We start from the raw sequence: 27,715 nt of genomic DNA, 5'->3' as shown, positions 1-27,715 counted from the left end.
TTTGACTGAATTTAAAATACCTTACCTTTTCCACTTCAAGCAAGCGTGTGATGGTATTCAACAAACATAGTAAACGTCAAGAACAAGCGTGGTGGTTCAAAACAAGCACAGTGCTTTTGGACTAGAACAAGCATAGTGGTTTTGGACCAAACTAAGAGAAGAGCATCTATATACTACACACTCCTTGTATGCCCATTTTCAATCTTGGAGATGTATTAATAGATCTGGATACATAGATAGATGCATAGGGTACTCTAAAACTCACTCTCCTCAGACTTTGCTAACAAACAAGTAGCCCTCTTAGCCTCATGCTATTCTGCACTAAGAAAGTGCTATCATGACACGAGTTGACAAGTTGGCTCAAGAAGGAGATTTTACAATCAAAAGCCATTAGGGAGATTTTCTATCGTGGGACAGCTAAGCTAAGCAGGTGAACCAAAGGCTCACAAAGACATTTGAGACATTTTAAACATACTGAAGAAGCATCAAGGGACTAGTTGGAACCCAATCTCTCACATCAAATCTTGTACTGATACCATTTGCCTTCCGTCATTCATAACAATAAATGGCACATTGCTCCATGAGTGAGATTCACGAAGTAGATTAGTAGACAACATCTTCATGTAAGCAGTAGTATTGTTTTTAGCCATTGCTCATTCCTCCAAAACCTAGAGGAAAGTGTGTTTTGGACGTGTAATCCTTGTACTTCAATTATAGTCCCTTGTCTCTTTTTTCTTCTTCTTTTCTTTTCTTTTCTTTTTGGTTTTTGAGAGAAGAGGGACAAGGATGTGGGGGGGTGTAAGTAAACCCAATTATCTTTGTTCTCATGACTTGAAGAACCTTTCTCAAAAGCAAGGAAATCTTTGTAAGAACATTGTTATGCCACGAAAGTTCGAAATCCGTGCACCCTACATTCTGAAATGTTGCTTTTGCACAGACCTATCCATACTTGATAGATGTCTCATTTTTTTATAAATACACCTTTAATGGATCAATCACTTTTTACTTATTGAGTTCATAAGTACTTTCCATGGTACTTCAATGTAGCTTAAGATATAGAGGGCTATCATAGGATCCATCCACACTTGTAACCTTCATGACCATCTATACACTACTTCATAATGACACTAAATTTCAAGGATGAGAGACCATTCGACAAAGGAATTTGTAGGAAAGAATCCATACACGTTTGCTTCCATGCAATCTCTCTCTCTCTCTCTCTCTCTCTCTCTCTCTCTCTCTCTCTGTGTAGAAGGCCATCTAATCTGGTTTGAATGTCTTATATAATCTCCCATTATATCACAAGGATGCTGAATACTTGTTTAGTTGCACAGTGGAACCCGTGCACCTTATTCACTAGAACTCCCTCCACAGTTATTACTTGGGAAGTGTAGTTGGACTCGCATTGCAGCTTCTGCTGAATCGCTATCTCATTAAACAACAAAGCCCTTCACCATCTTTTAACTCCTCATGCGGTACCATTAGTCTTGCAAAAAATGAGTCATCGTCACAAACATCAGACATCCATTTAAGGTCTAGAAGCCCAAGCTTTTGTCCTCAGTAAAAAAACGCAATCATTATAGTGAACTGGAACAACAGAAAGGGTAGTTCTAGAGTGCACGGCCAAGATCAAGTCTGATATAAGGGAAAAGTAAGCTCGAGTTCTGTTCTAGAGGTCCAAAGAGGGGATGCTTCTATAGAGAGGGAGAGAGAGAGCGAGCTTGGAGTGGATTACTATAAACATGTTCAATCAGTTTGTTGCTATTTAGCTCTACATCAGACAAATTACTTTGAACTGCAACATGAACATAAAGAATTTTATGATACAACCTGAAAAGAATTGCCGCTAAAACAGTACCTACACTAGCACAAGGCCACCTTACCAGATCCTTATTATAGTCCATACAAGCAAAAGTAAGACCAAAATGCCCATGAAAATCAGACATGATAGCTGCACGCTGCAGCCCCTGCTGGGTTCTTGGCCCTCACCACCCTGCACACCACAAAAAAATTACTACACTATGTCAAGCTTTGTCATATGGTGTTCCCATCTAAGGTAAACCAACCTTTGAGTGTGAATCGGGCGTGTCACTCTCGTCCTTCTGATCCATCACCATACATATCAGTCTCCATAATGCTAGATTTATTCCAATGAACAAAAATATTGCATCTAAACATTGGCTCTGATTGATGGGGTTCGAAGTCATACAAGGAGGTGAGTACGCAAGCTCGCATCTTCAGCTACATCCAAAGTAACGTGCCTTGTTGTACTTATCCCTGATCCAGCAAGGTCACCCACAAGCAAGAAAAGCATCCTTCACACATTGAACTTCTTTTTCCGACACAGTAATCAATGCACACACTAAGGCCTTTGCAGTACCTTCATTCAGCAGACCAAGGTTAACGTTGCTGTCCGTGCCACTCGCTCTGGCTGGTTCAGCAATTTTCTTGCCTGCATTTTCTCCAAGGCTAGTAATGGCCCTGCAAGGAGGTGGTATATCGCAAAGTTTGGAAGTAGAACCTAGACATAAACCAGACCTTACATTGCATCTACCGCTAAACCTATCACAATTTTAAATGTAGGTACAGATCCTCCAATTGGCTCTCAAAAAAATAAAGAGTGTTGGAACATGTGTTCCTCTAGACTGTTTTACTTATAAGAGCACTGATGTAAAACATAAATACAAACGTATAAAATGAAAGAATAACATTATCAACGTAGCATCTATTGACAGTAGATTGTGGGACTCTTAGAAGTATGCATCTTGAGTCAGGCAAGAACCAGGGTGTGTGTGGTGTGGTTGGTGGGGCGGCCCCGAGATCAGTGTAGGGAACAGCATACACGTGTGCCAATCATGCATTCTATCTTGTTCTGGGATCTCACATACAGAAAACCCTGTTGCAAGGGTGAAAGCACAGCATCCACGTGTGATCAATTGTGCATAGCAGTCTACCTTGCACTATAATTGTAGACCCTGCCTCCACACTGTATGTAGTCCATCTTAGAGACTAAAGTGGCATCCAGGTGAGTGAGGATAGGTTTCCCTTCAGAGACCAATCCCTTCTTTAACTACGCAGTGGTCAACCAATGTAGCTTAGTGCTTCCACTTGGGTTCCCCGCCAAAAGCTGCCTCCGGAAGAAGCTAAAGAGTTCTGGTGCAACTGGGTCAGCCCTGATCATGCGCGGATTGCAGCCCGGGGAGAAGCCCTGGAAAGATTTCCTGAACCGCATTTCCTCACGCCTCCCCACCTGCAGAGGCCCCTGGACAGAAGGGATTCCATGGATCTTCTCGGAGGCCCCCTCCAAGATCTCACCACTGGCTTTGAGGACTGGTTTGCAGCAAAAACCTCACACCTGGCAGCTTCTCCGCCCCACCCCACGCCCCACTTGCCAGGAGGGGGGAGAGAGAGCCCATGGCCTGGAAACCTCATTTCTGCCTCCCCTCAGGACACATGAATGGTGCCTGATCTCACCTCTCCTGGGGCCGGCTCTGCAGGGGGCCAGCTCAAACTCTGGGCACATGGCAGATTTGCTGTCGAGTTCTGGAGCCAACATAACAGGACCTGGCACCCTGAGAGGAGCCTCCATTATGATCCGCGACATCCCACCGGATTGGCTTCTGCCTCCCAAGGATCCCCCGATATTCCACAGATGGCCGTTTTCACCGCACCGGAGTTCCCTGGTGGTTTTTGGTTTTTTCACGGGGCATCCTCATCAACACTCATGCGGTCGGACCAGGCCACAACCTCCTGACAGCGTCCCAGTGGCAGATCGGCAATGACCTTCCCTCCCCCCCTCAGCGGGTCCGTGGGGAGGAAGTACGTGACAGGTCCTCCCCCTCTTGAGGTCAAAGGCATCGCATCCTGGTGCTTATGGGTTTGGGAGAGCAGTCCACCAGTTCACATACAGTGGGACCCTGGAGAGTGGCAGTGGAGAGACCCACTGATTCAGGATCCCGAGCAGGTCATCCCCTTCTTTGATAACTCTGCCCAGCTCAGCCATCAGATCTTCCTCGAGACCACAGATGGCACCCCGCCAGTGCAGCAACATTAGCAAACACAAGGAGTCCCAGCAACTTTCATCGAGGATTTCTAGCAGAGACTCTGAGGCCCGGAAGATATCCTCCTTTCTCTGGCTCTTAGCCATCAGAGCTTAGCTGTGGGCACGTGACTAGCGTTCGCAAGCAGACCAGCAAGCTGCTGCCGCCCGCTGCGGCATCCCTGAGCAGATTTAGAGACATTGCCTGTGGGACTGCCCCAAGGCACGGCAGTTTTGGCAGCGTATCCTCTGCATATTCACCTCCGATCTAAGCACTGCCTGTACTGTCACATGGGGGGCTGTTGCTTGGGTTGCAGAGGCAGGCAAGGCCTTACTTTACAAGGATGATGGACACGGCCTTGCTTTGAGTCTCACTCACATGCACATCTCCAAGACGATTGTAGCGGCAGCTCCGATACGGCAGAGACACACTAGCTTGTGACGGGAGATCATCAGTAGCATAGCGGCCTCGCACATTTGGCAAGCCTGATGCAGCGAGGCCATCGACCATTTGGATGGACCTCGTATACACCCTCCGCGACCACTGTGAACGCTTGGCCGGTGATTCAAAGCGCATGCAGCAGCGGCACGAGGCTTTCTACCATGCCTTCCTGTGCAGAGAGTAAGGTGGAGCTTCTTGGCACTACAGGCCCCCAGTGTGGCTTTTTCCTCTGCCTCCAGTGTTGTGGCCTTCCTCCGATAGAGCGGCCAGCCGAGGAGGGAGTCTCCCTTTCATTATCTCTCATATGTATATTTGGACTGCTTTTTAGCAGTGTTGTATTCAGCCAAACAGCTGGCTTTTTCTTTATTACTGATAGAAGGATCTTTCTTTGGAAAAAAACAGGGTCAGCTCCACTTAAGAAGATGATCAAGTAAATAATTAGACGGGAGCAGTCTGGAAGGCAAATCCATCCCCCCTCACCTGAATGCCACTTCAGTCTCCAAGGTAGACTCGGTGTGTGGGGGGGTCTAGAAAGTGCTCTGCATGATCATCCTCTCCATCTTCTACCCTTTCTATGAGTACAACAATGTCTACTCTGCCCCTCTATAAATGTCAACAGGATGGCAATAAATCTGTGTAATTCTATTCTGGAGCCCCTTCAGCCTTGTAGTCAAACTATCCCTCGCTATCTTTAGGAGGGCTTTGAAGGCCTTCCATGAAAGGAAGAGGCTAGCCCTGAACCACTGGATATATCTACTAGCCCCCAAGGGCTGCCCCATCTTGTCATGGGATCGTTCCGCATAATGGTCTCTTCTTGAGAATTCGGGAGACTGTTGTGAACCAGACCTAAGCTCGCACCATGCTGGACAAAAGAAGCTAGGAAAGGATAGAATGGCATCTTGATATTGGCCTCAATGAAAATTCCTATCATGGAGGTACCAACTCGTCGGGCATGCATTGTATGAGTTGACAAAAAAGTAAACCACTCCAATTAAGTCATAAGTATGATTAAACCCTAAACTGTGAGATTACTTTGCTAATTACAACTAGATAAGGGAGTACACTGTCGAAAGGTAGCAATCCAAATGACTGATCAAATGAACAAACACGTTCTTTCATTAATGGTCAGACCTCTACACAGAGGCCAGAGTATTTGAGTGTCCTTTTGGCCTCTATTCTACGTACAGGCCAGAGTATTTGAGTGTCCTATATCAGCCTCACATTCCTATGAGAACGAAGGCACAATGCACTACTCACCTGCTTGAGGGGGATGTGCTAAAACTTGCTGCTATTTGCTTTGTTTTGAACCGGATACCCAACAACATATCTTGCCGTCGGTATAGCTCCTCCTCATTTCTACAAAAATAAGCATTCAAGAACCAGCAATAATTTTAGCATACTCCAGGGATTGAATAAGCAGCTAATTGGGACAAATCTTTTCAGGAGCTAACACATAATAAACATCAAAATCAGAGTGGTAGTTTAGACACAACATTTGATATGCCTGTATTTCTCTACCCAAGATGTTGAACACGTCATTACACATTTAGCTCTGGTGTCTTGCTTGCATATTGTAGGAAAATTTATGACAGAGATTAGGTTCATTGATCACATGAACCCTCTAGCATTGACAACCCTCATAAACAAGGGCAAAGCATTTGATGACCTTGACCCCTACCTGAACAACAAAAATCATGTATATGCTAGATGACTGCTAGATGACAGTGAAAGCTAAGGAATGAGTTCAACGCATCATCCTGAATCATATGAGTCTAGAGGATAACCTTTATGAGTATGTAACTAGAAGACTGTATGAACCAAAGGATTAACTTCTGCGCATTGCGTGTGATAAGCATGTAGCTTCTAAGGTCAGAACTTTCCTGCTAGGTAGATATCACTTTATAGTATATTAGTATCAAGGTGCAAACAACTTCTGACTTTCTGCAAAAACTGCTTCGATTTTCTTTAGAGAGTATAAAGCTAGGTTTTAAGCACATGGGAAGCCTTCACCTCAGATGTTAAAGGTTGATCGAATTCTCCATCTCAAAATCCCTGAAGATGCTAAAGAAATTCATCAAAAACCTTGCAGATTTCAATGATTCCTAGAATGCCTTGAAGGCCTGACCTGCTGCTGCATTCTATAGCTCAAACCAATAAACTCACCCTGCCCATAGGAGGGTCTAGATGAATTAAATTTTCAGTTCGATTTTAAAAACAAATTTTCACACTTCTTGGCAGTTTGTTTCCCTACCTATGCTTCATCACTTGCTGAGCATTATAGATTAAAAGAGAGGTCTTGCCATGTGTATGTATTCCTTTACAGCAGTCAGTAGAAAACATCAGGATGTGTGTGGAGGCAGTTGGACAGTGTTATGGCCAGTGCAAGTGCCACATGGCAACCACCCATGGACAAAGGGTCGCCACCAAGTCATTGGCACTGTGCACAAGCACTAGTGCCCTATCACGTGCATCCCGCACTTGGATGCCACGTGGATATATCTGTACAGCAGGTGCAAGACCTAGAATGGAAACTGGTCCCATGTGAGCCCAAGTCCAGGACACGAATCATGATGTGTGCGGAGGCAGTTTGTCATGTGCATAGTGTGTATCTACCGTGTGCTACACTCACACAAGACTAGCTTCGAGGTTTGGGGAAGCTTGGAGCTAGGCAGGCTGATTGGCAAGCTAAGTTAGGGATAGACTAACAGACGGACACTCTAGTATGGACGGGCAGGCACCCAAGTGTGGACACCCGACGACCGGCCAAGAGCCTATAAAAGGGTGGCCAAGGTTAGTCACTAGTTCATAGAGTCTCGCGTGTCTTTGTGAGAGCTCTATGGTCAGGAGCCTAGATCTAGTGTAAACGTGCACCTGCTTTATGCAGCCGAGGCCGACAGCAATCACGAGGCCCGTGAGGGTAGCTTTGTGGCGGTATGGGACGTCACGAGGTAGAGATTGGTCGGTACGTCCATCTAGTTAGCTCAGCTCGTGGCTCGGTGGGGACAGCCAAGACTTGTGGGCTTGCCCACGGCTGTCAAGGTTGGGAGGTGAGTCAGGCCTGCACCCCCTTCATGTTTGTTTGGTTTGTTTGCACGTTTCGAGTCTTGTACCAAGAGCGTTCTATGAGGAGATCCTATGGGGATTTGACGCAGTTGGACACTGTTATGGCCACTGCAGGTGCCACATGGCAACCACCCGTGGACAAAGGGTCGCCAGCAAATCATTGGCACTGTGCACAATCACTAGTGCCCTATCACGTGCATCCTGCACTTGGATGCCACATGGACATATCTGTACAGCAGGTGTAGGACCTAGAATGGAAATTGGTCCCATGTGAGCCCCAGTCCAGGATGCAAATTAGGCGTCTGTGTAGCTGCATGTAGATTGCATGTGGGAGAAGTGGGAAGCCCTTTGGCTACCCCAAAAAGGGGTTTTTGTATCCCTTGAGTGGGCACGGGGTAGGCATTAGGCCACCCCAAGGGCCCAAGTGGTCCATGGCCAATGGCCACCAGCCCATGGAGAGGCTAGGCCTTGGTCGGCCTGCTCTAGAGGGCCTGGCAGCCTGTCGGACAGCCCACATGGGCTTGGCCAGCCAGCCGACCAGCCATGGAGGCCAGCCCAGCCAGGTGACCAGCCGCAGAGGCAGGCTGGACAGGCCAGGCACAGCCTGAACAGCATGCGGCCAGCCCAGCAGAGGCGGCCAAGACATGGTGTGAACAGGCGCCTAGTAAAAAGGCAGATTCAGGTCATGGGAAAAAGATAAACAGGTTGACTCCTGTATGAGCAAACCGACCAGCAGATTAGGCACTATAAATAGCATAGGCCAGAATTCAGTTGTTCATCTTAGCATTCACAAAGGGTTGCTGAATTCCAAGGGCCAGGATAGCCAAGGGAAAGTCTGCAGCCAAGGTGAAGGTGAAAGGTTAAGAACTAGAATATTTTTACAGATTTGCATCATTCTAATAAAGCAAATACACCATTCATGGTGGGGGCCCTTCAGAGGGTATTCAAGAGCCAATATTGTGTCCAACTCCCTCTCTCTCTCTCTCTCTCTCTCTCTCTCTCTCTCTCTCTATGTGCACATTTCTCTCTATGTTGTGCGTTATCTTCATCACGAAAGAATGCTGAATTCTGTCCATTGAAGTATCGATTCTATCCACCAAGCTTCTGCATGTTACACTGGTATCAGTGCCTTCTTCAAGTGTGAAGATTCAGCCAGAAAACCAGAAAAAAAGAAAGATACCATTAGCCCCTTTGTTCTTGACAAAAGCACAATGTAATGAAAAGTAAGAGTGCAGAGAGAGAGGAGAGAAATACACAAGATTGGGTCCCAAATACCCTCTGAAGGGCCCCCACCACATATGGTGTATTTGCTTTATTGAATGAGTAGACTTCTCGCTGTAAATAATGAGGACAGAATTGACTTGGATACCTTCACTTAGCTGAGATTGCATTCAGCCTGAAGATGACACCTTGATCTACACTTTCCACATTGCCCTTAGCCCCCTCTTGGCTGTCTCAGCCCTTGGACTTTAGCTCTTGCAAAGACTATGAGATGAGATATGCAAAAGGCTGACAATCACTTATATAGAATCCACACATGCGGGTCGGTCCAGATTGCTGCTATCGGTCTGCTCACTACTACGAGAATTCAGCATTTAATGCATCACTTTCACATGTGTGAGTCTTAGGCAGCATTGCTGTTCGCTGACAGGGCCCCATGGGCTCCCTAGGATTAGCTTTAAGGCCTAGGCTTGGCCTATGGCTAGCCTTCGCATCAATGGCCTCCTTGGTGGCTCTTGGACAAGCCTTACACGGCTGTCCATGAGATGGCTTTCTACAAAGCCTATCTCCTGACCTAGACCGGTGCCTGTGCATCCGGCTGGAAGCCTAAAAAATGCTTGGTACACCTCTACATCATTCCAGAGGCTTACAAACGTGCGGGCCATGCACTAACTTCATGTGCAAGACATGCACACCTGACCATGACCCTCTACAGTCGATCCTTACCTGACTTGTCCCGGACAAGGGCTCACAAAGGGCCAGTTACCACTCTAAGACTTGCATCTACTGTACAGATATGGCCACATGGCATCCAAAAGACTTGCATCTACTGTAGAGATATGGCCACATGGCATCCAAGTACGGGATGCACGAGACATTTATTTTGTCGTATATTGTGACCCTATTGTGAGCCCTGGTCTAGGGACATCTAAGGCACGAGCTACGTAGGTCACATATGAAGCCTAGGTGTCAGTATGTGTCACTTAACCCACTTCGAGAACAGTCACATATAGGTCATCCCCTTGTTAACAAGCATGTAGAAGCATTAGGCTTAGCTAAAGGTGCCCAAAAGCTACAAAGAGCCGGCCTTGGCATTATGCCCAGTCAGCCAGTATGGGAGAGGCTAGTCAGCCCGCAACCACGTTGTGAGGTCGTTGGGTGATGGCCTCTATAACACCACCAACAAGCACACAAGAAGAAAATGTAAAGCGATCAGAATTGTAGGACACTAAGATCCCAACTCCAAGGGTACCAATCAACTCTGCTCCTGTCCTCAGCCCTTCAGCTGACACAATCGGACACCTCAACACTCTCCAATCTGACCCAATTGACTCCTCCAGCTATCCTCCCAAGTCAGACCTGACCTCCAATAGCTCAGACCTTCCACCTATATAGCCCATCTGACCTCCTCTGACAACCAACTGACCTGAATCCTCCCCAGCTGACACACAACTAACTGTAAACCGAATCAGATGGCTAATGCTGACTTCGGTCCGATATGAGTCCTCTAGGCTCTCCTATTATCCTCCAGCATCAGCTAACTTGAGACCTACAACCCCAAGACCTCCTGGAAACTTTGCTGATGCTCCGCTGACCCTCTGCTAACACCTGTCCAACTGACCTTGACAGATATTGATTCAGCTATCTAAAACAGACCCAGCTGACTCAACTACCTCGACTGAATCAGAAACTTTCACACTGTGTCCTCTGACACTCCCTAACTCTCAAAAGACTCTATCCTCCCAAGGATCCATCACTATGAACTCTCGACCGATGGCAGCTGATTCATAGCTGCCTCCAATTTGACTGTTCTGACCAAACTGACTCAGCTAATTCAACTGGATCAAACTTCCTCTTCTCCCTGTCCTCTGACACTTTTAGCCCCTCAAAACATTCAAACCTCACCAGGATCCAACACTATAGACACTCAGCTAACTACAACTAACTCACAATTGACTCTGGATCACCTTTCAGCCCACTATTCAATCTATCCGACTACTGACTACCGACTACTGACAATCCTCTGACTGCTAGATCAGACTCACAAGCACTTTCCTCAAACCCAGACAAGTCAAACCAAGCCCTCTACACCTTAAGCTGACTTCATCTGATACTCAGTTGACCTTGTCCAACTCTGTACCTTCTCAACTGATGGTGACTGAGTCAGCACTAACTCGGCACCAACTCCCCAGACTTCAGACGGACACACACAGATGTTCTATCTCCATGAACTCAATCAAAGCAACTCATTTACCACAGCAAAAACATCAAAACATAAACACTTTGCATCCATTCACAACTGACACAATCCAAACTCTCAGACTTCATCATATAGACAAAAACACATCAGTGTCTCAACAGCCCTAAGACGTGGGCACAAAGATAAGAAGAAAACACCAAAAAGCTCAAGGATCCCCCATAGGTAGACCTTAGCCACACCTCTCCAAAGCTTTATCTTCAGCCGCGACTTCGAACCTCACAGAATTCATCGCCACAAGCAGCATGTCTTCTTCAAACACATACAAAAACTGTCTTCATCTGACAGTCAGCAGCAACAGTTGAGTAGAAACTAGTCTGAGTCATGTCTCTAACAGAGATGCTGCACAGAGAACCTAGGGCACACACATCCTAGCCGACTCTCTGGTCTTCAACACACCCTCTTCTCTAACCCCACCAAACCTTCTCACACTGCACTGGTCCTCTCTTCTACAAACTTGAAAAAATCAGCACGACCTCCAACCTACAACCTTAACCAAGAAAACAGACCTGCAGGAGACCTCTCCACTGCAATCTCTCTCTTACTCTCCTCCCTGGTGGTCTCCCTAGCCACTTCTCATTTTGAAAACTTCCCAATTCTCCCTCTTCAACCCATCTCCGCCTCGCTCTCTTCCAGATCACTACGCCACCCGACTCCTTCACTCTCCCATACGCTTTCCTTTTTCGTTCTCGCACCTGCGTAAATCCACTTGGTTGCCACATGTCACTTTTGCCATCTAGGATCCACTATACATTGTCATATGTACATTACATCTTCCCTTACACCATGTTTGGTTTGGGCTTGGGATTCTCCTCACAATGTGTATGAAAGTGCCTGCATAAAAGAACATTTTCAGCCTGTCATGGGCATAAGTCATAAGCCAACAGCCTATAGATAGCCGACTTGTTGTGGGTTTGCATATATAAACCGCCCTCAGTGGCATTCATGGAATCGTGCATAATTCAGCAGTGAATAAAGCAGTTACCATGTGTTCCTGAATCCCAGGACTTGTGCATGAATATCTTTAGCAGAGCACCCTCAGCGTGGTACACTCCAAGGCAGCCAGAAGTTATCTTCAACATTCAGCCATAGTCCCGCATTCCCTAAGTAGATGTGGGTATGCAGCACAAGTAACTTGTTTACATTGGTATTACCAGCATTAGCGACGCAAGGTCTGGAGCTTCCCCCCTACGCGAACCAGTCGCCATCATCCCCCCCCCCCCCCTCTCTCCAAAACGCCGCTTTCGCCTGCCCAGTCCAGTCCTGCAGTCTCAGCGACCTGCCCAGTTGCTAGCCCCTGCCGTGTGCCCTTGCTGCTCTCCTTCACGCCCGCTGCCTGCTCTGCCTTGGACTCTTGCCTGCCTCCCTCACCACACCTGCTTCCAACTGTCTACTGCCTCCACTGTCTGCCAGCCCACCCATGGATTTGGGCAAGTTGGAGAGTGCTTCAATTGGAAGCACTATTGTTGCTGCAAGAAATTTGCTGGAATATGCTCTAGATGGTTGAGCATGAAGTTGGGTGCTTCCATGTGGAAGAGAGCACATTTTGGTGCACAAATGTGTGCATGTTGGAAGCTTGGATAGCAAGGCTGGTTACAAGAAGAAGGCAGCTTGCAATCAAGCAAAGAGAAGGTGATTGGGAGTTGGTCGAAAGAGGCAAAGCGTAAACAAACTTGGAAGCACAATGGCAGCTGCCACCTCCTCTACCATCGTCGACAAGGCGATTCCATCTCGTCAGGCCATCTCTTCTTCATTATCATCATTGACCCCATTTTCTGAATGGAAGGTAAAGTTGGTGCCGCGTGGGTGGCCACTTTCTCTGAGTTTCTCTCCGCTTGCCGCATGTTTCAAGCGGCGCCACAAGGCATCAATGCTGTTGGTGCAATACAGCATGGGAGAGGTCTCGGTTTCCACACAGGAGGCAGCAGAGGAAGAAGAAAAGGAGCAGCAGGGAAGCCATTACCACAATCTCCAGTATCATCGGCGTTGCAGCGTCGTGTTTTGTGTGTGTGGTCACTAGTGATATAGTGACCTTATCAAGATAAGGTTCAAGGTTTTTGGTGTCTACATCAGCCTCCAATTAGCCCCCTGTTTCATAGTCACAGGGAATGGGCATTTTTAGACTCGGGAATGTTGGGAATGGCAGCATCTTCCCGTTCCATGTCACTCTATAGTCACAGGGAATGGCCATTCTCAATCTTTTCCGTCCCCGTTCCCCGTCCCCATTTCGCGTCCCATGTGACTATGCCCTGTTCACATGCACTTTACAAAACTGTACATGTTGGCCATAACTAGTATGCAAATGCCCAAGTGAAGGCATATGTGTTTGTTTGGTGGTCATGCTGAATCACTGTGATATCTTCTCTGACTTTGTTGGATGGAACGAAGGAGTCCGATAAGTGGTGCCCCAGGAGAGGCACAGAGTGGCTAAGAAAGCCACAAACTTAACGAAGAGTCGCAAATTGTGTCCATGCAAGACACACGGCGTTGTACATTTTTTTTGGTCTCCTTAGCCCTGAAATATCGGGCAAATATCGGCTTCACAAAAGCCGTGAATCTTGACTGCAGTTTGATGGGTGCCCTGCCCTTGCTTATACGCATAAAACGGATGTAAAATTGTCTCATCCCGATTTATGAGGGTCCTCTGCCTGAGCCTATTGGAGCTCAAAATGATTGTAATGTGGTGTGCGTTGAGTTGTGCATGCATGGACGATGCACTTTGTCCTTTTTCTGGGCACATGGGTGTCCAAAAAGCACTTGAGTGGCTCCACCCAAGCAAAATGGAGCTCATAACAAACTTTGGTGTCTAGACTGGCAGACACATGCACACACACTGAGTAGAACACTCCAATTTAGCATTGAGAGGGAGTGGTGAAAGATGACTTTGGCACAATGCCAAATTGCCGTGGGTGAGTGTTCGGTTAATTGATTGGATAGTGGTCAAGTGTGAGTACACACCCTTCGCTTAAGACAGGGTGTTGCAATATGTAAGCTCAGGTTATTTGGTTGAATGTGTGAACACACCTTAGAGGTGCAAGATATTATCTTGTGTGTTGTGGAAAGATAAGAATGCCACATGAGATATTGTGTGAATGGTGAGAGCCACATGAAAGAATGTGGAAAAGGGATTGCCACATAGCATGACACATGTAAAGGAGATTGGGCTAGAGGCTAACTGTATTAGAAGCCTCTCATTGTATGGTTTACAACACATTGCAATAGAGATTGAGTTGAGTGTGCCTATTCTCTTGCATTAGTGTGCTAATTATCATTATGGATACCGAGGCCGCCATCCCTTGCCCATCTTTTTCAGAAGAGGACCTCCAGCTGCTCCTCGCATCGACCATCACCTCCCTAGAGGCCTCCACCTTGGTTTGCAAGATTGTGGGTAGTAATCCGGTGCACAGACATTGCAGAGATCTTCATGAAGTTGGCCTCATCGGCAAGCCAAGAAAAATCACTGATATTCATCCGCCTGTACTAGGTAGAGTTTGATTCACCTACAGCATCGAATAGAGTCATGCAACTGAGCCCCGCTGCACTGCGAATGGCCCAGGCCTTCTTTGCAAGGTGGCAGCACAACTTCAACCCAACATCTGACCCCCTGGTAGGTGTCTCAGGCTTCCAAGTCACAGTTTTCTTTCCTCGCCTCAAGAAGGAGTACCTTCCACTACTCAATGATTCGTAGATTTATCCGAAGTGTGATGGAATCCCCTCCCACAGCCGCCCCGGTTCTAGCTCGGACGGCCAGGATTCCCTCTCTTCGCATCTGAATCACCTCTTTGGACGTTGTTCCTCATGTCACCTCTCTTCCATGCCTACAGGGGAGATTCTGTTTGATAGAGAGTGGAGTATTCTAGCCTCCCTAGACACTATTTCATTTGCCATCAAATGGGACATCTTGCTTGAGCGTGCCCCCCCCCCCCCCCCCCCCCCCCCCCCCCCCCCCCCCCCCCCCCGCGTCAGTCCAAGCGTGAACGCCACCAATGGTCCCTCCCCCCAGTCCCAGCGCAACTTCTCATCAAGGCAAAGGGGAGGCACCTAGGCCTTGAGATTCACAGCACTAGGCCCCAACCCCCGATGACCTGGAGTCGAAGAGTGGCAAGACACCGGTCCGAGGCGGAATCGCCTTCAGGCCTCTAGGGCGGAGCGGCGCCAACGAGCGTGCCCTCCCAATGGGGTTGGTTGCATCAGAAAACCATTTTGAGCATTTCACATTCAGCGCTGGATAATGATGTTCCCCCCCCTCCCCCCCTCTCTCCCCCCTCCCCTCGCGTCACACCTACGGCCCCTTTTAAAAAACCGTTACCTATCGTGATCCTCTATCCGATGCCTTGGCACCTTAGTCTTCTTCTGCCCCTTTCGCTCCCCCGACGGACCTGACTCCACAGCTATTGCCCCCTCACCCCCCTTCAAGAACCCACCCCCATGCTTCGTTAGACCCCCCTCTTACCTCACCTTCTACTTCTCCTAGGCATGCCCGCCCTCCACCAGTTGTGCTCAATCCGAAGAGGAGACAACAAACCAGCTCCGTGCACCGACTGATATACCATTTTATTGTGCCCAAATTCACCTTATAAGAAAGTGCAATTTATAACCTCATGGTAGTTATCCACAAGACAATAAACCATCAACTCCATCATGCATAGTATGGACTAGATACTACGACATCCCCACTAACGTCATCGGTGCGCAATAGTGGGTGTAGAGCTTGGTATTAATATATGCTCCCACACACATAAAGAGAATGTGAGGGAGAGGGAGAGCTTCAAACCCTAGCAAGCAAACACACACACACGAGAGAATGTGAGAGAGAGGGAGAGCTTCAAACCCTAGCAAGCAAACACACACACACAAGAGAGAGATGGATAGCTGAATTTTCTTCTATCTTCTTCTTCTCTACTCAACTAACATAACATAAAGATAAGAGTACACACTATATGGGTTAGTACTCAACTACTACAACATACAAGGGTGGGTCCATAATGTGAACCCGACTAAGAGTTGGCGCTATAATTATGCTAGTCTCTAGTAATCCAAAATGGTTGTCACACAGCCTGTCATCCCACTGGCCGCATATCACCCATAATCTCACTAACCATGCTAGTGGTGTAGATGCGGAAGCTATCACCTAGGCAGGTCATCAATGTCCGTCGTAGCACTAGTTGAGCTCGATATTTCAACACTCCCCTTCGAGCTCAACTCCACACAGTGCACTCCAGTAAGCTCCTAAACCTGTGGAGCTTCTCTGTGCCCAATGCCTTCATGAAGATGTCAGCTACCTGATCATATGTGCTGACGTATACCAGATCTACATCCCTTGCTAGAACCTTCTCCCTCACAAAGTGATAATGCACCTCAATGTGCTTCGTTCTAGCATGATATACTGGGTTACTGGCCAACTGTATACTGCTCACGTTGTCACAATAGACCCAAGGGATTCAACAATGTCCTTGATCTTTAAGGCATATTCATTGATAGACATGCTTTTCTTTTCCACAGCATGCAACTCTTGCTTTAACAGCAGCTTCCTTGCCTTTATGTTAGTCTGAAACATCTGAACCAGATTCTGCCATGCAACTGCTGGAGTGTTTGCATCTTGTATGTGTCCTATCATAGTATCTGTGACACTAATTGAAAGCCAGTACATGACTTTTCTTGCACCCTGATTCCAATCCTTGAATGCCTTTATATCTGCAGGAGTGGCATTCTCCTCAGATAACTCTGGAGGCTCCTCATTGTCTCCTTGTACATAATCCCAAAATCTTTTACCCATTAGGAAATTGATCATTGTGAACTTCCAGGCATGGAAGTTATTCTTATCCAGCTTCTCACTAACAATCTGGTTAATTCCGTCAGACATGTTTTCCTGCAGCAATCAAATAACCTGCAAACAGACAACTTCTGTATGCAACCTATAATACACCAGTATCTCCTGTAACAATTGCAACAGCGGTACTTCAATACAACATGTGTGTCACCAAATGTGACCAGAGTACATGTAGTATGTACATACACCCAGTATCAACAATACATGTACAAACCCTGTCTACACTTCCAAAATGTAATGTTGCACTGCAATAACCGGATTTCGAGCAGAAACAGTTATCTACCAGAACTTCCAGAAAACTGCCAAAAATACCCTACAGTGACGAAACGGGACCCGTAACGCACCCGAAACGCGAATCTGGCTGAAAAAACGACGGCCAATAGAATAATATACCTGCCTTGTAGCTCTGCTCTCGCGAAGACAGCTCCTCAATCGAAGATGTGTAGCTCCCAGAGCTACTGAGGGGGTGTTGTACCTAAACCAAGAAGGGGAAAGAGATGATGGTGCTCTTACCCCTGTAGCACCGCTTCCTTCCTTGCTTGTTCTTGCCTCTTGCTTTCCGTCTCAGCTCTCACACGAACCAGGCTCTGATACCGTAAAGAGAATGTGGGGGAGAGGGAGAGCTTCAAACCCTAGCAAGTAAACACACACACACAAGAGAGAACAAGTCACAAGAGAGAGATGGATAGCTGAATTTTCTTCTATCTTCTTCTTCTCTACTCAACCAACATAACATAAAGATAAGAGTACACACTATATGGGTTAATACTCAACTACAACATACAAGGGTCGGTCCATAATGTGAACCCGACTAAATGAGCTGGCGCTATAACTATGCCAGTCTCTAGTAATCCAAAATGACTGTCATAGAGCCTGTCATCCCACTGGCCGCATATCACCCATAATCTCACCAACCATGCCAATGGTGTAGATGTGGAAGCTATCACCCAAGTGGGTCATCAATGTCCACCGTAGCACTAGTTGAGCTCGATATCTCAACAACACACACCCCATGCACACACACACAGCATACATTCATACAAAGGTCTGTGTACTGAGTTTCTATCAGAGCTTCGGAGATACAGGGCAGACTCAGCCATAATGAATCCTAGCACCAAGGATCATAACAAGTAGAAAAAATTATTACAACAAAAAGGTAGTTGATAGGATATATGATAGAAAGAATTAACACAATATCAACTGGCTGCAACTTGGCACAATGATCTTCTCTTTCTCCCTAAGCGCGGCTCCAAGGACAATATGGAGACTTGAATCAATGTCTGTTGCCATTCACATATAGGTCATCGTAGTGTTAACAAGCATGTAGAAGCATTACGCACCATAGGCATTAGGCTTAGCCACAGGTGGGCTCCCATATGGGTCGCCCAAGATCCACAAAGAGCCGGCCTTGGCATTATGCCCAATCAAGCAATATGGGAGAGGCCAGTCAGCCTGCAGCCAAGTGTATGAAAGTGCTTGCATAAAACAACATTTTCAGCCTCTCGTGTGGGCATGTCATAAGCCAGCCCTTTTTGGAGACCATTACCTCCCCGTGATCCCCCTCCAAGTTTCCAGGTTCCCTTGAACCCATCAGAATCCCCAGCGAGCCCGGCCTCGCAGCCTCCTTAGCCCACCCTCCCTCGCAAATGAACCCTTCTTTCTACAAGCTCCCTCCTTAGCCACCCCAATCCACCTCACCAGAGCATACCCGGTATCTTGGAGGAGATGGTGGCCCCCATCCGTATCTACGTGGTCTGGACCTCCACCCTAGAGAGTGACACGATGATATTCTCCTTGACCTAAGTGCAACGCTGGGGATGGCATGTAGCACGAAGTCTGTGTTTGCCGCCATCCGTAGGCAAGCAATCCTAATCCCCTCAATAGATCTCGGTGTGCACAATGGCTCCCGAAGTGGCTTCTAAGTTGTCTACAGACCGCTTCATGATTCAGCCAATGCTTGGTCTACTACCTCATCCTTACATTTGGCATTCCACAGTCGACTGACATCAAGTAAGTTTCTTGGTAAAGTCTACGTTGTAAAAGAAGTTCTCCAAAGTAATACACTAGTTGGGAGATTGTTGCTAGTATTAGAGCATGGCAGATCTAGAGAGCTAGATGCACGGAGGCTATCGAGGGTGTCCAGATTTTTGGGTCTCAGTGCATTAGTTACTATATACCTTCATAAGGTCAGAAAAATTTAAACTTACGAAGGTAATCAATGCATTAGTACTATACGGGTTGATATCATCTATACTCTTATGGCTACGTGGGCTCGTATTCAGGGGTCATCTTGTTTTGCGTAGGCAAAGCGTGTTATATCTATGCGGGAGTGGGACCATGGCATTTTCTTTTCCTCTAGTCCCACAGGTCTCTCATGGCATCATGATGCTCCTCAGTGGTTGAAATCACTTCACATATTGGGGTGATTCTATTCTTTTCCAGCTTATAGCTATGATTGTTGTATGCCTTTTTCATACTTAATAGAAGTTTCTTTCTTGAATATATATATATATATATATATACATACATACATACATACATACATATATATATATATATATATACACTCCTGCTTGCGGGAGGAAGTGGGTAGTTGGGACCCAATCTAGTGTCTACTCTCTATCTCTACAGCTCTATCTCCCGTGTGCAAAGATTAAAGTGAATTTCTTAAACTCACTAAAAGAAAAGGTATAAAGAAGAAAGTCAGCACTCGCGCTCGCTGAAGCTCTCGCCTCCCCCCCTGCTCGCGCCTTCGTCCCGCCTGCTCGCGCTGTCGCCCCCCCCCCCCTGCCGTGCCCGCCCCCCTTTCACACCCGTCTGCCCCCCCTTTCGCCCCCGTCCGCGTCCCGCCCCCCCCCCCCCCCCCCGCGCGCCCGTCTACCCGCCTGCCCCCCCTTCGCACCCGCCTGCTCCTGCCCCCCCTTCGCGCCCTTCCCGCCCCCCTCTCGCGCCCTTCCGCTCCCCGCTCCCCCTCGCCTCCCCCCCCTCTGTCATCCGCCCCTCCCCCCCTCGCTTTCGGTCTTTCCCTCCCCGCTCCGCGCTTCCCCCCGTCCCGCTTTGCCCTCGACTCAACTTCAGACTCTGATGGAGGCCCCTCCCGCCCCACCTCAGAGGGACTCTTTCGCAGCCCCTCGCCCGCCCCTGAGGATACCCCCATCAGGCTTTCTCTTTCGCCAAAAGAGGAAGCGAGCCTCGCCGCAGAGGTGGAACGCCTCCAGGCACATTCCACCATCTGCCGTATAGTTGGCACCCGTCCCAGCAGAGGGGAGATCCGGGATCTTCTCCAGGCCCACCTTCTTGCAGATGTGGGCAAGATCCTAGACGTTCAGTTACTGGGCCGCGGCCATTACCAGATTGAGTTTGAGACAGCCCAAAGCGTGGCCCAAGTCCTAGCCATGAGTCCCCTTGACGTCAGGGGCGCTCAGGCCTTCTTCAGACATTGGCAGCATGGTTTCGACCCAGCAGCGGCCGAACAAGGAGAGCGCCTATTCCATGTCACAGTTTGCTTTCCTAGACTTCACCGCGAGTACCTTCCGCTCCTCTCCAGGATAGGATCATTGGTGGGCTCGGTGCTTGAGACTGGCCCCACAGCAGCTTCAATGGTGGCTAGAGCGCCTTCGGTCAGAGTTTTGGTTCCAGACATCTCCTCCCTTCCGAAGGTCATTCAGTTACCTAGGATGGGGGGGGGATGGATCGATCAGAGAGTGGAGTTTTCGGGGCTCCCAAACCAATGTTTTATATGCAGGCAGGTCGGCCACCTGGCCAAAGCCTGCCCTCGCAGGAGACCCCGATCTTCACCGCAGCAGCAAACCTCCGATGGCCCATCCACAGATGCGGCTCGGCAGGCAGCCTCCGGGACACCTGCTCAGCCCACAGAGACCTCTGATTGGCAGCCTGGACAGGGGCGCCGTAGAGGGAGACAGCCACAGCAGCATGCCCCGAGACCGACGCAACAGCAGACACAGCCTCAGCATCATTGGGTTCCAGTGAGGAACAGCTTTGCTCTCCTCCAGGAGGAGACCCCATCGCAGACTGAGGATCAGGAGATGCCAGCGCCCCCCCCCCCCCCCCCCCCCCCCCCCCTTCACCTCCACCTCCACCCCCCCTCCCCCGTCCCCCCCTCTCGCCTCGCCTCCTCCCGTTCCCGCTCCCGCATTTTCAGCGTCTCCTTCCCCACCCCCTTCTCCCCCCCCTCCTCCCCCTCCGCTCGTCTCAGCTCCCCGGGAGGCACTGGCAGTGCCCTGGCGCTCACCTGCGGTCCGGCGGGCACTGAGCACCGACCTTGCTCGTGTACCGCAGAGGAGACCTACCATGCCGATTCGTGCTTCACGGATATCCTCTATCCGCAGTCGGCTGAGTAGTCTCGACACAAGACAGCGCTCGGAGGCTTTCGACTACTCCTTTACACACCTATTTGGAGCGGAGGGCCCCCATGTGCCAGCACCTATCAGAGTCCATGTGGTGATACTTCCAGCCCGAGGGGAGGAGGCACTTGATTCAACGGTGGCCTTCTCCTTCCCTCTTTGCGGCACTAGCGACCGGGAGTGGACTCTGGATCTTGCTATTAGTATTTTGCAGACACATGCAGTTGAGTTTTCTCACCATGTGAGTGATTTGGAGATTACAGACATGGTAGGCCGACTCTGGGAGTTGGCACATTTCTTTGATACCGTGCCTCCAGGAATCGACACTTGGTGGTTCGCATAGTGGCAGACCTAGCGCAAGACCCTGGCTATGTATGCATACATGAGGATTCTTTCTCCGAGCGGGACGCAGTCGCTATGGGACACAATCACTGGCACCTGGTCCGAGACTCTTGCAGCACACCGGGTGGGCAGATTCGTAGTCGCTCGGATGGGGATTACTCTCCATCCAAGCCACTTGCGAAGGCCCGCCGTATGGCTAAGACAGCCTCCACCTCAGCAGGTCATCCATGAGGATCATCTCATGGAATGTACAGGGCCTTGGCGGCGCACACTATGTACGTTATCGTGGTTGCTTGAGGCAGGAGCTTCAGAGATGCCTGGTTGGGGGCAGTATTGATATTTTGATGATGCAGGAGCACCGTTTGAGTGAGAGCAGGATTCGGAGATATGATTCGGTGATGCCTGGTAGATGGGACAATTTTTGGTCTGCAGGTTTTGGCCCCTTGGGAGGGCAGGGAGGAGTATGCATGGTCATTGCGGATGCATCGGCAGGCCATTGTGGATCGCGGGGTCATTGTGCCTGGTAGAGCGCAGTAGGTTATTCTGAGGATGCACGATGAGCACATTGGTGTGCTCAATGTCTATGCGCCCAATCATGCTAATGCCAGAGCAGAGTTGTGGACCCTTGTTACAGATGCATTGCCCGAGGCCGCACATTGGTGTGTTGGGGAGACTTGAGGACCCGGCCGATAGGGTGGGAGGCAGTCATGTTACAGTGCACGGCATGGAGCTTGCAGCTTGGGAGCGATTTTGTATGACTGCGGATCACTGATGCATGGCAGCATGAGGCTTTCTCCCGTTCTCAGGACAGTCTTAGTTTTTCTCGGTCGGATCGCCGACAGGGAGGGACTAATTTATCACGGATTGATCGCTTCTATATGGGCGACAGGGTCGGGGAGCGTGGTGGCTCCGTTGGCATTCTCGCTGGCACCTCTTTCTCAGACCATGCGCCAGTTATTTTGACTCTTGAGGAGAGGACACGAGAGACCAGCTTGCAGTTGAGGATCCTAGAGAGGATACTTACAGACCCCAGTCTTTTTGAGGACATTGAGAGGATATGGCAAGATAGCCAGAGCTCTGACCTGGATGCAGCAGGCCAGTGTGCCCAGGGGCTCATCGAGCTCAGCTCTTTTTTGCACGCTACAGCCTTGACACGGCTAGGAGAGACACGAGAGCGGGAGCGTCGCTTGACACGTAGCCTTGCTTCGCTCCAGCGCCTTCAGGAGCTGCAGCCCACATGTGAGTGGGTGGCATCCCAGCTGAGCCAGGCACGTCAGGAGGTTCGAGAGGCAGAGGAGCAGACACACGAGTTTTACTATCATCGCTAGGCCTCTCAGTGGACTCAGCTTGGTGATAGAGTGACTGGGGAGTTTTTTGGGATCACCGGACCCCGCCGTGCTCGAGCAGGAGTACGCCAGCTTAGGAGGCACGACGAATCGTTAGCCACTGAGCCCGAGGAGATTAGAGCTATTGCCACTGAGTTCTACAGAGAAATGCTTTCAACGGAGCCAGCCACGGAGGCACGTGATGCTTGTAGACAGACTGTGTGGACCCATGTGCAGAGGAGGGTCACAGATCGTATGCACACAGCTTTGGGTGCGCCCCTTTCAGAGGATGAGCTTGTTGAGGCTTTGAGGGCCCTCCCGCATCATAGTTGCCCTGGGGAGGACGGTTTGACGCCTGCCTTTTTTATGCGCTATTGGGACCTTTTGGGGCCAGGCCTCCGCAGGGGTTTTCAGCATGTTTTGGACACTGGGGTGATGCCACAGAGTTTTTCAGAGGGCTTGATCTTTCTTATCCCCAAGGGGGAGGGAGTGTCAGATGATATTCGGCAGTGGAGGCCTATTACGATCCTCAATACTGTTTACAAGGTCCTAGCCAAGGCCTTGAGTTTGAGGATCCAGCCCTTCCTTGGGGATTTGATTCATTCTACCCAAACAGGCTTTGTCAAGGAGCGCAGTATCCTTGACAACATCTTCACCTTCTGGGACCGAGCTAGGTTTCCCGGCGAGGACTTGGTCGTTATGCTTCTCGATTTTGAGAAGGCATACGATAGAGTCGATTGGGGTTTTCTCGAGGGCACTATGCTTCGCCTGGGTTTTGAGCCAGACTGGATTCGAGGAGTGGCGGCTCTATATTCCACAGCTCGTAGCCAAGTGTTGATGGCAGGAGGACGGGGGCCGAGTTTTGAGCTGACCAGATCAGTCCGTCAGGGATGCCCTCTCGCTCCGTTCCTTTTTCTTTTCTTTGCAGAGGCTATGAGCATGTATCTGACAGCAGAGGAGGTTGGCTTAAGAGGACTCCAGCTTCCAGTCCAGGGTGAGGACTTGCTTGATTCTGAGTTTGCTGATGACACGGGATTGTTTTTGCATGGCAAGGAGGCCAATCTATAGAGGGCAGAGCAGTCTCTACAGGTTTTTGGTGTGGCTTCGGGAGCATTGATCAATTGGCGCAAGACAGTGGCTTTTTGGATCAGTAGCGCTCCCGCTCCGGCATGGAGCCCAGACCCGGGTTTTAGATGGATTCCTCCTGGCACAACAGTGTGGTATCTGGGATACCAGATTGGACTTGATTTGTCACCTGAGCAGCAAATCGCCCCGCTTCTTCTGAGCATTCGGAAGAAGCTTCTATATTGGAGTGCAGCTCGGCTTTCCTTGGCTGGGAGGGTGGTGGTGACAAATCAGGTGCTTTTAGCGACTATGTGGTATATCACGTCTTGCTGGATTTTCTCGAGCTCTTGCATCAGCCAGGTAGGGTAGTGGCCGCCGCTTCTCGGAAGTGGCATATTGATCCAGACCCTGCAAATGTGGACTCTGATTGGCGCATATGGGCATATGCTGTGCGTCCCTTGGCTCGGCTCTAGTGGGACCCTGGCAAGTACGAGTGGCATGATCCTTATGCGTCCCCCGAGGCCACAGAGATCACCTTTTTCCAGTACATTGTTCGGTTGGAGAGGCATATTTTGACTGCGAGGAGGATGGTCTCTCCAGCTGCATCGGAGCATTGGCGGCTACAGGGACTCTCACAGGAGTTCCTGGAGGATTTTTGGACCAGGCTCGGGGCTAGCAGACAGGCACGCAGGATCTCGGCTTTCCAGTGGCTGGTTGCCCACAGGGGCTCTGCAGTTGGCACCTAGCTTGTCTACAGTGGCCTTTCGCCGGCCTACGTCCGATGCGGCCACCCATTGGAGACACAACGACATTGCCTATGGGACTGTCCACAGGCGCACCAGATTTGGCTGAGGATTCTGTGCATTTTGGCCCCCCTCTCTCCAGAGAGAGTGTATACGTGGGGAGCCGCTGCTTGGTCGACTTCGTCAAGGCTAGCTATGGGATACGAGATGGAGCTGGAGCAGGCTAGCCATGCCATCAGATTCATTGGTTGCCAGCCTCGCCTTGTTCCTTCACCGGATTTCTCGACAGCCGGCTGGACACAGGAGAGGATGGAGCCACCAGCAGAGACTGTTCGGGCTATCTGGCAGGAGTTGATTCACACCCTGCGAGGACAGTATGACCGCATCCGGGGCGACTCGGATCGAGCGATCTTGCGACGCCAGGCTTTCCACACCACTTGGCGCAGTGGCCCTTTCTATACTCTACACACAGGTACCCCCGCTGGCACTAGAGGCCACCTATTTGGATTTTCCCCCCTCCTATTGTATGATATAGCCTCTCAGTTTATTTGTACTTTTCTGCACCTAGGGAGAGTCTCCCTAGCTACCTTGATTGGTCTCTGCTCTGCCTTCTTATAGCAGGAGAGGTTTTGTAGTCCATTGGGCTTTTTTATAACTAATGAAAGTATCTTTTCATGGAAAAAAAAAAAAAAAAAAAAGGGTATAAAGAAGGCCTTGCTGCGTGTTACACAATCAAACCGGTTGCATGATGCTACATCATCACAAGACAAAAAACTTAATGCAAGAGAGTTGGAGAACAACACTAAAATACTGTTACAAACTGAGTTACAAACTAATGAAATCTGCCCACCAATGCACTCCCGTAAGAAGCTTTAATGGCAATCTAGGTAGACTATGAGACGAAGGATAGATCTCATCTGTTGATCTCAATATGACAAAGAAGGCTGCCAAACCCGCCTATATACCCAGTGTTGGTTGGCCACCACCCTACGACTGGTCCAAATGGATTGAACCGACTGCATCACCCAACTGGGGTAAACAATCAACCGTAGGTTTCGGCACAGCTTCCAAGCCCCTCCGAAGTAATTCGGGCCCTGCAACCCAAGGAGAGAGTGTCTTGGGAAGATTGCCTTCATAAATAATATCATGTCTGCCCTCAATAGATGTGCAATCAAGAAATCGCGCATGAAATCAACTTGTATGATTAACTTAGCGTTACATGCTACATTCTGGAATCTAGCACTCGTATCCTCACAAATCTTGCTACCTATCTGTCAATGGAAATCAATGTGAAACGAGCACACTAGCGACTTGTTCAGTAATGATGTCCTCAGTGCTACCACTGTCAAACAGGACAACCACCCTCTATCCACCAACAAAACCATAACATTTGAACAATTTGTTAGGCTCTAACTCCACAGAAGACACCTCCTCCAGCCTAGTTTCCAACTTTCGGCTGAAAAGAGTGCCAACAGCCAGAGCTGGAGAAGTCTGGGGGTGCTATAATTATCAAAGCTATAGAAGCGCATACTGGTGGAAGTAAAGTGCGTTGGGGTAAGTAGCCCCACCGGAGAAAGCATTTGAGTTGTTACTAGACCAATCATGCCACTAAATGCTAGCATCTCCCGTTAGTTGCAATGTCACAAGCATAGCCTTTTCTATATCTAACCGATGTACAACACTAAAATAAGAAGTGAATTAATGCAACCATGAAGGTAGAACGTTAGCATCCATCTCACCGCCATACTTACTAAACTGGATCTTCTCTGGAAGGGTGTTGATTGACGCTTCTGGGTGTGTTGAAGTAAGGCCGCAAACTCTTGACGCCCAAGCCACTTCAGCATTAAACAGCCTTTTCTACTTGTCCTTACGTGAAAACATCTCTGGCCTGGCCACAAAGGACCCTGAGGCTTTTTCTCGTGTTGTTCTGTGTTCCAGTTGGCAGGCCTATTCAGCCATTTCACCTTTGAACATCCTATTCTACTTGTCCCAGCCCATATTCCGCCTCGATTACCCACCTGTCTTTCTGCATGGGTCTTGCTTAATTTGAGATCTTTCTGCATAAGAAGCAAGCTTGCTAACATGCTGACACTGAAACTTCCTATGAATGCCGCATTAGTCGGTTTTGCTGAGTGGTCAGCTTGGCCCTACAGGCCTGTTGCTGTTCTGCATGGATCTGGCAGAAATACAGGACGTCCATTCGAAGTGAGCACTTTCACTTGATAAGCCTAGAGCTAGAGAATTACGAGATAGATTAATGAAAGACACGCTTGGTGCATAATGTGATGGCCAAGCAGTCATGTTGTGCGATAATGCACGTGCCCATGACGCTACACAACGATGCAAAACTATTATTGAATACTTTATTTTCATTATTTTTACCCTGCAAAGCTTCAGTTGAGAAAGTTTTTCTGCCTGCAAATTTAGGAGAAAATAAATAGGAGGAAAAAAACTACACTATTTGATGGGAAACCGCTGAGGAAGGGCGCATACAGTCTGGACTTCTCTGGAGGGTTCTGCAGCAAAGACTCGAGCCGATCCAGGCAAGTGCCCAAAACAGTGATTTTCCGGCGGGTGGAAGAGACAAGCTGGGAAGGGTCTCCACCTGAAGACACTAGCATGTCGCGCTCTCTAAGACGGCCGGTGATGTCGTCGGCCAGCTTCATAGCCTCTTCAAATTCCTTCAACCAGGTGTCCGCGAGAGCCATGGCAGCTTTTCCGCTTCTTGGCTTTCCTGCGTTCTGGCTTTCTGCTTACTGCTTACGAGAGGAAGCTCTACACACAGGCGCAGGTAGATCTAGTAGTGTAGACGAATATTCATGGCGTGAGGGGGAGAGGAGGGAGAGAAAGACAGACGCTGGATCTCTCAACAGATTCCAAAACCCTCCACAGGCGGAGGCCCGACATCTAGCGTTGTCGGGACATGGCAAATAGCACAAGACGCCATCGCCCCGCCCTGCAACCAGGAATCTTTTGAAAGTCGTCCAAGGTTCCAGGGAGAATTTTGTTTTCGTCCAAGGTTCC

At 49.0% G+C, this 27,715-nt stretch overlaps 1 protein-coding gene across 3 annotated transcripts; it reads right to left on the bottom strand.

Moving 5' to 3' along the window:
• Positions 1 to 1,727: 1,727 nt before the first annotated feature.
• On the bottom strand, positions 1,728 to 27,715 carry LOC147635089 (syntaxin-52-like). Of its 3 annotated transcripts, none has more exons than XM_086804381.1 (6): positions 27,185 to 27,715; positions 5,739 to 5,837; positions 2,381 to 2,481; positions 2,210 to 2,277; positions 2,067 to 2,102; positions 1,728 to 1,993 (listed from the first exon to the last, which is right to left on the bottom strand). In XM_086804381.1, the coding sequence occupies exons 1-6, from the start codon at positions 27,397 to 27,399 to the stop codon at positions 1,880 to 1,882; spliced, it is 633 nt and encodes a 210-aa protein (XP_086660507.1). In that variant the 5' UTR covers positions 27,400 to 27,715; the 3' UTR covers positions 1,728 to 1,879. The 3 variants fall into 3 exon arrangements, with proteins under 3 accessions (XP_086660507.1, XP_086660508.1, XP_086660509.1); XM_086804382.1 differs by having other exon boundaries at positions 2,067 to 2,099; XM_086804383.1 differs by lacking the exon at positions 2,067 to 2,102.

The sequence above is a fragment of the Cibotium barometz genome, chromosome 10 (assembly GCF_041138505.1).
Source record: "Cibotium barometz isolate CiBa-2024 chromosome 10, ASM4113850v1, whole genome shotgun sequence".
Lineage (NCBI taxonomy): Eukaryota > Viridiplantae > Streptophyta > Polypodiopsida > Cyatheales > Cibotiaceae > Cibotium > Cibotium barometz.
This window is presented reverse-complemented; position numbering and strand designations above follow the sequence as displayed.

Bases quoted from the DNA above. Each gene is read 5' to 3' on its own strand.
- LOC147635089 (XM_086804381.1), bottom strand. From the start codon at position 27,399: ATGGCTCTCGCGGACACCTGGTTGAAGGAATTTGAAGAGGCTATGAAG. The intron at 2,278-2,380 runs GTACTGCAAAGG...TTGCTGGATCAG, and splicing joins CCTTGGTCTGCTGAATGAAG to GGATAAGTACAACAAGGCAC. The intron at 1,994-2,066 runs GTTGGTTTACCT...TGTGGTGTGCAG, and splicing joins CGCCCGATTCACACTCAAAG to GGTGGTGAGGGCCAAGAACC.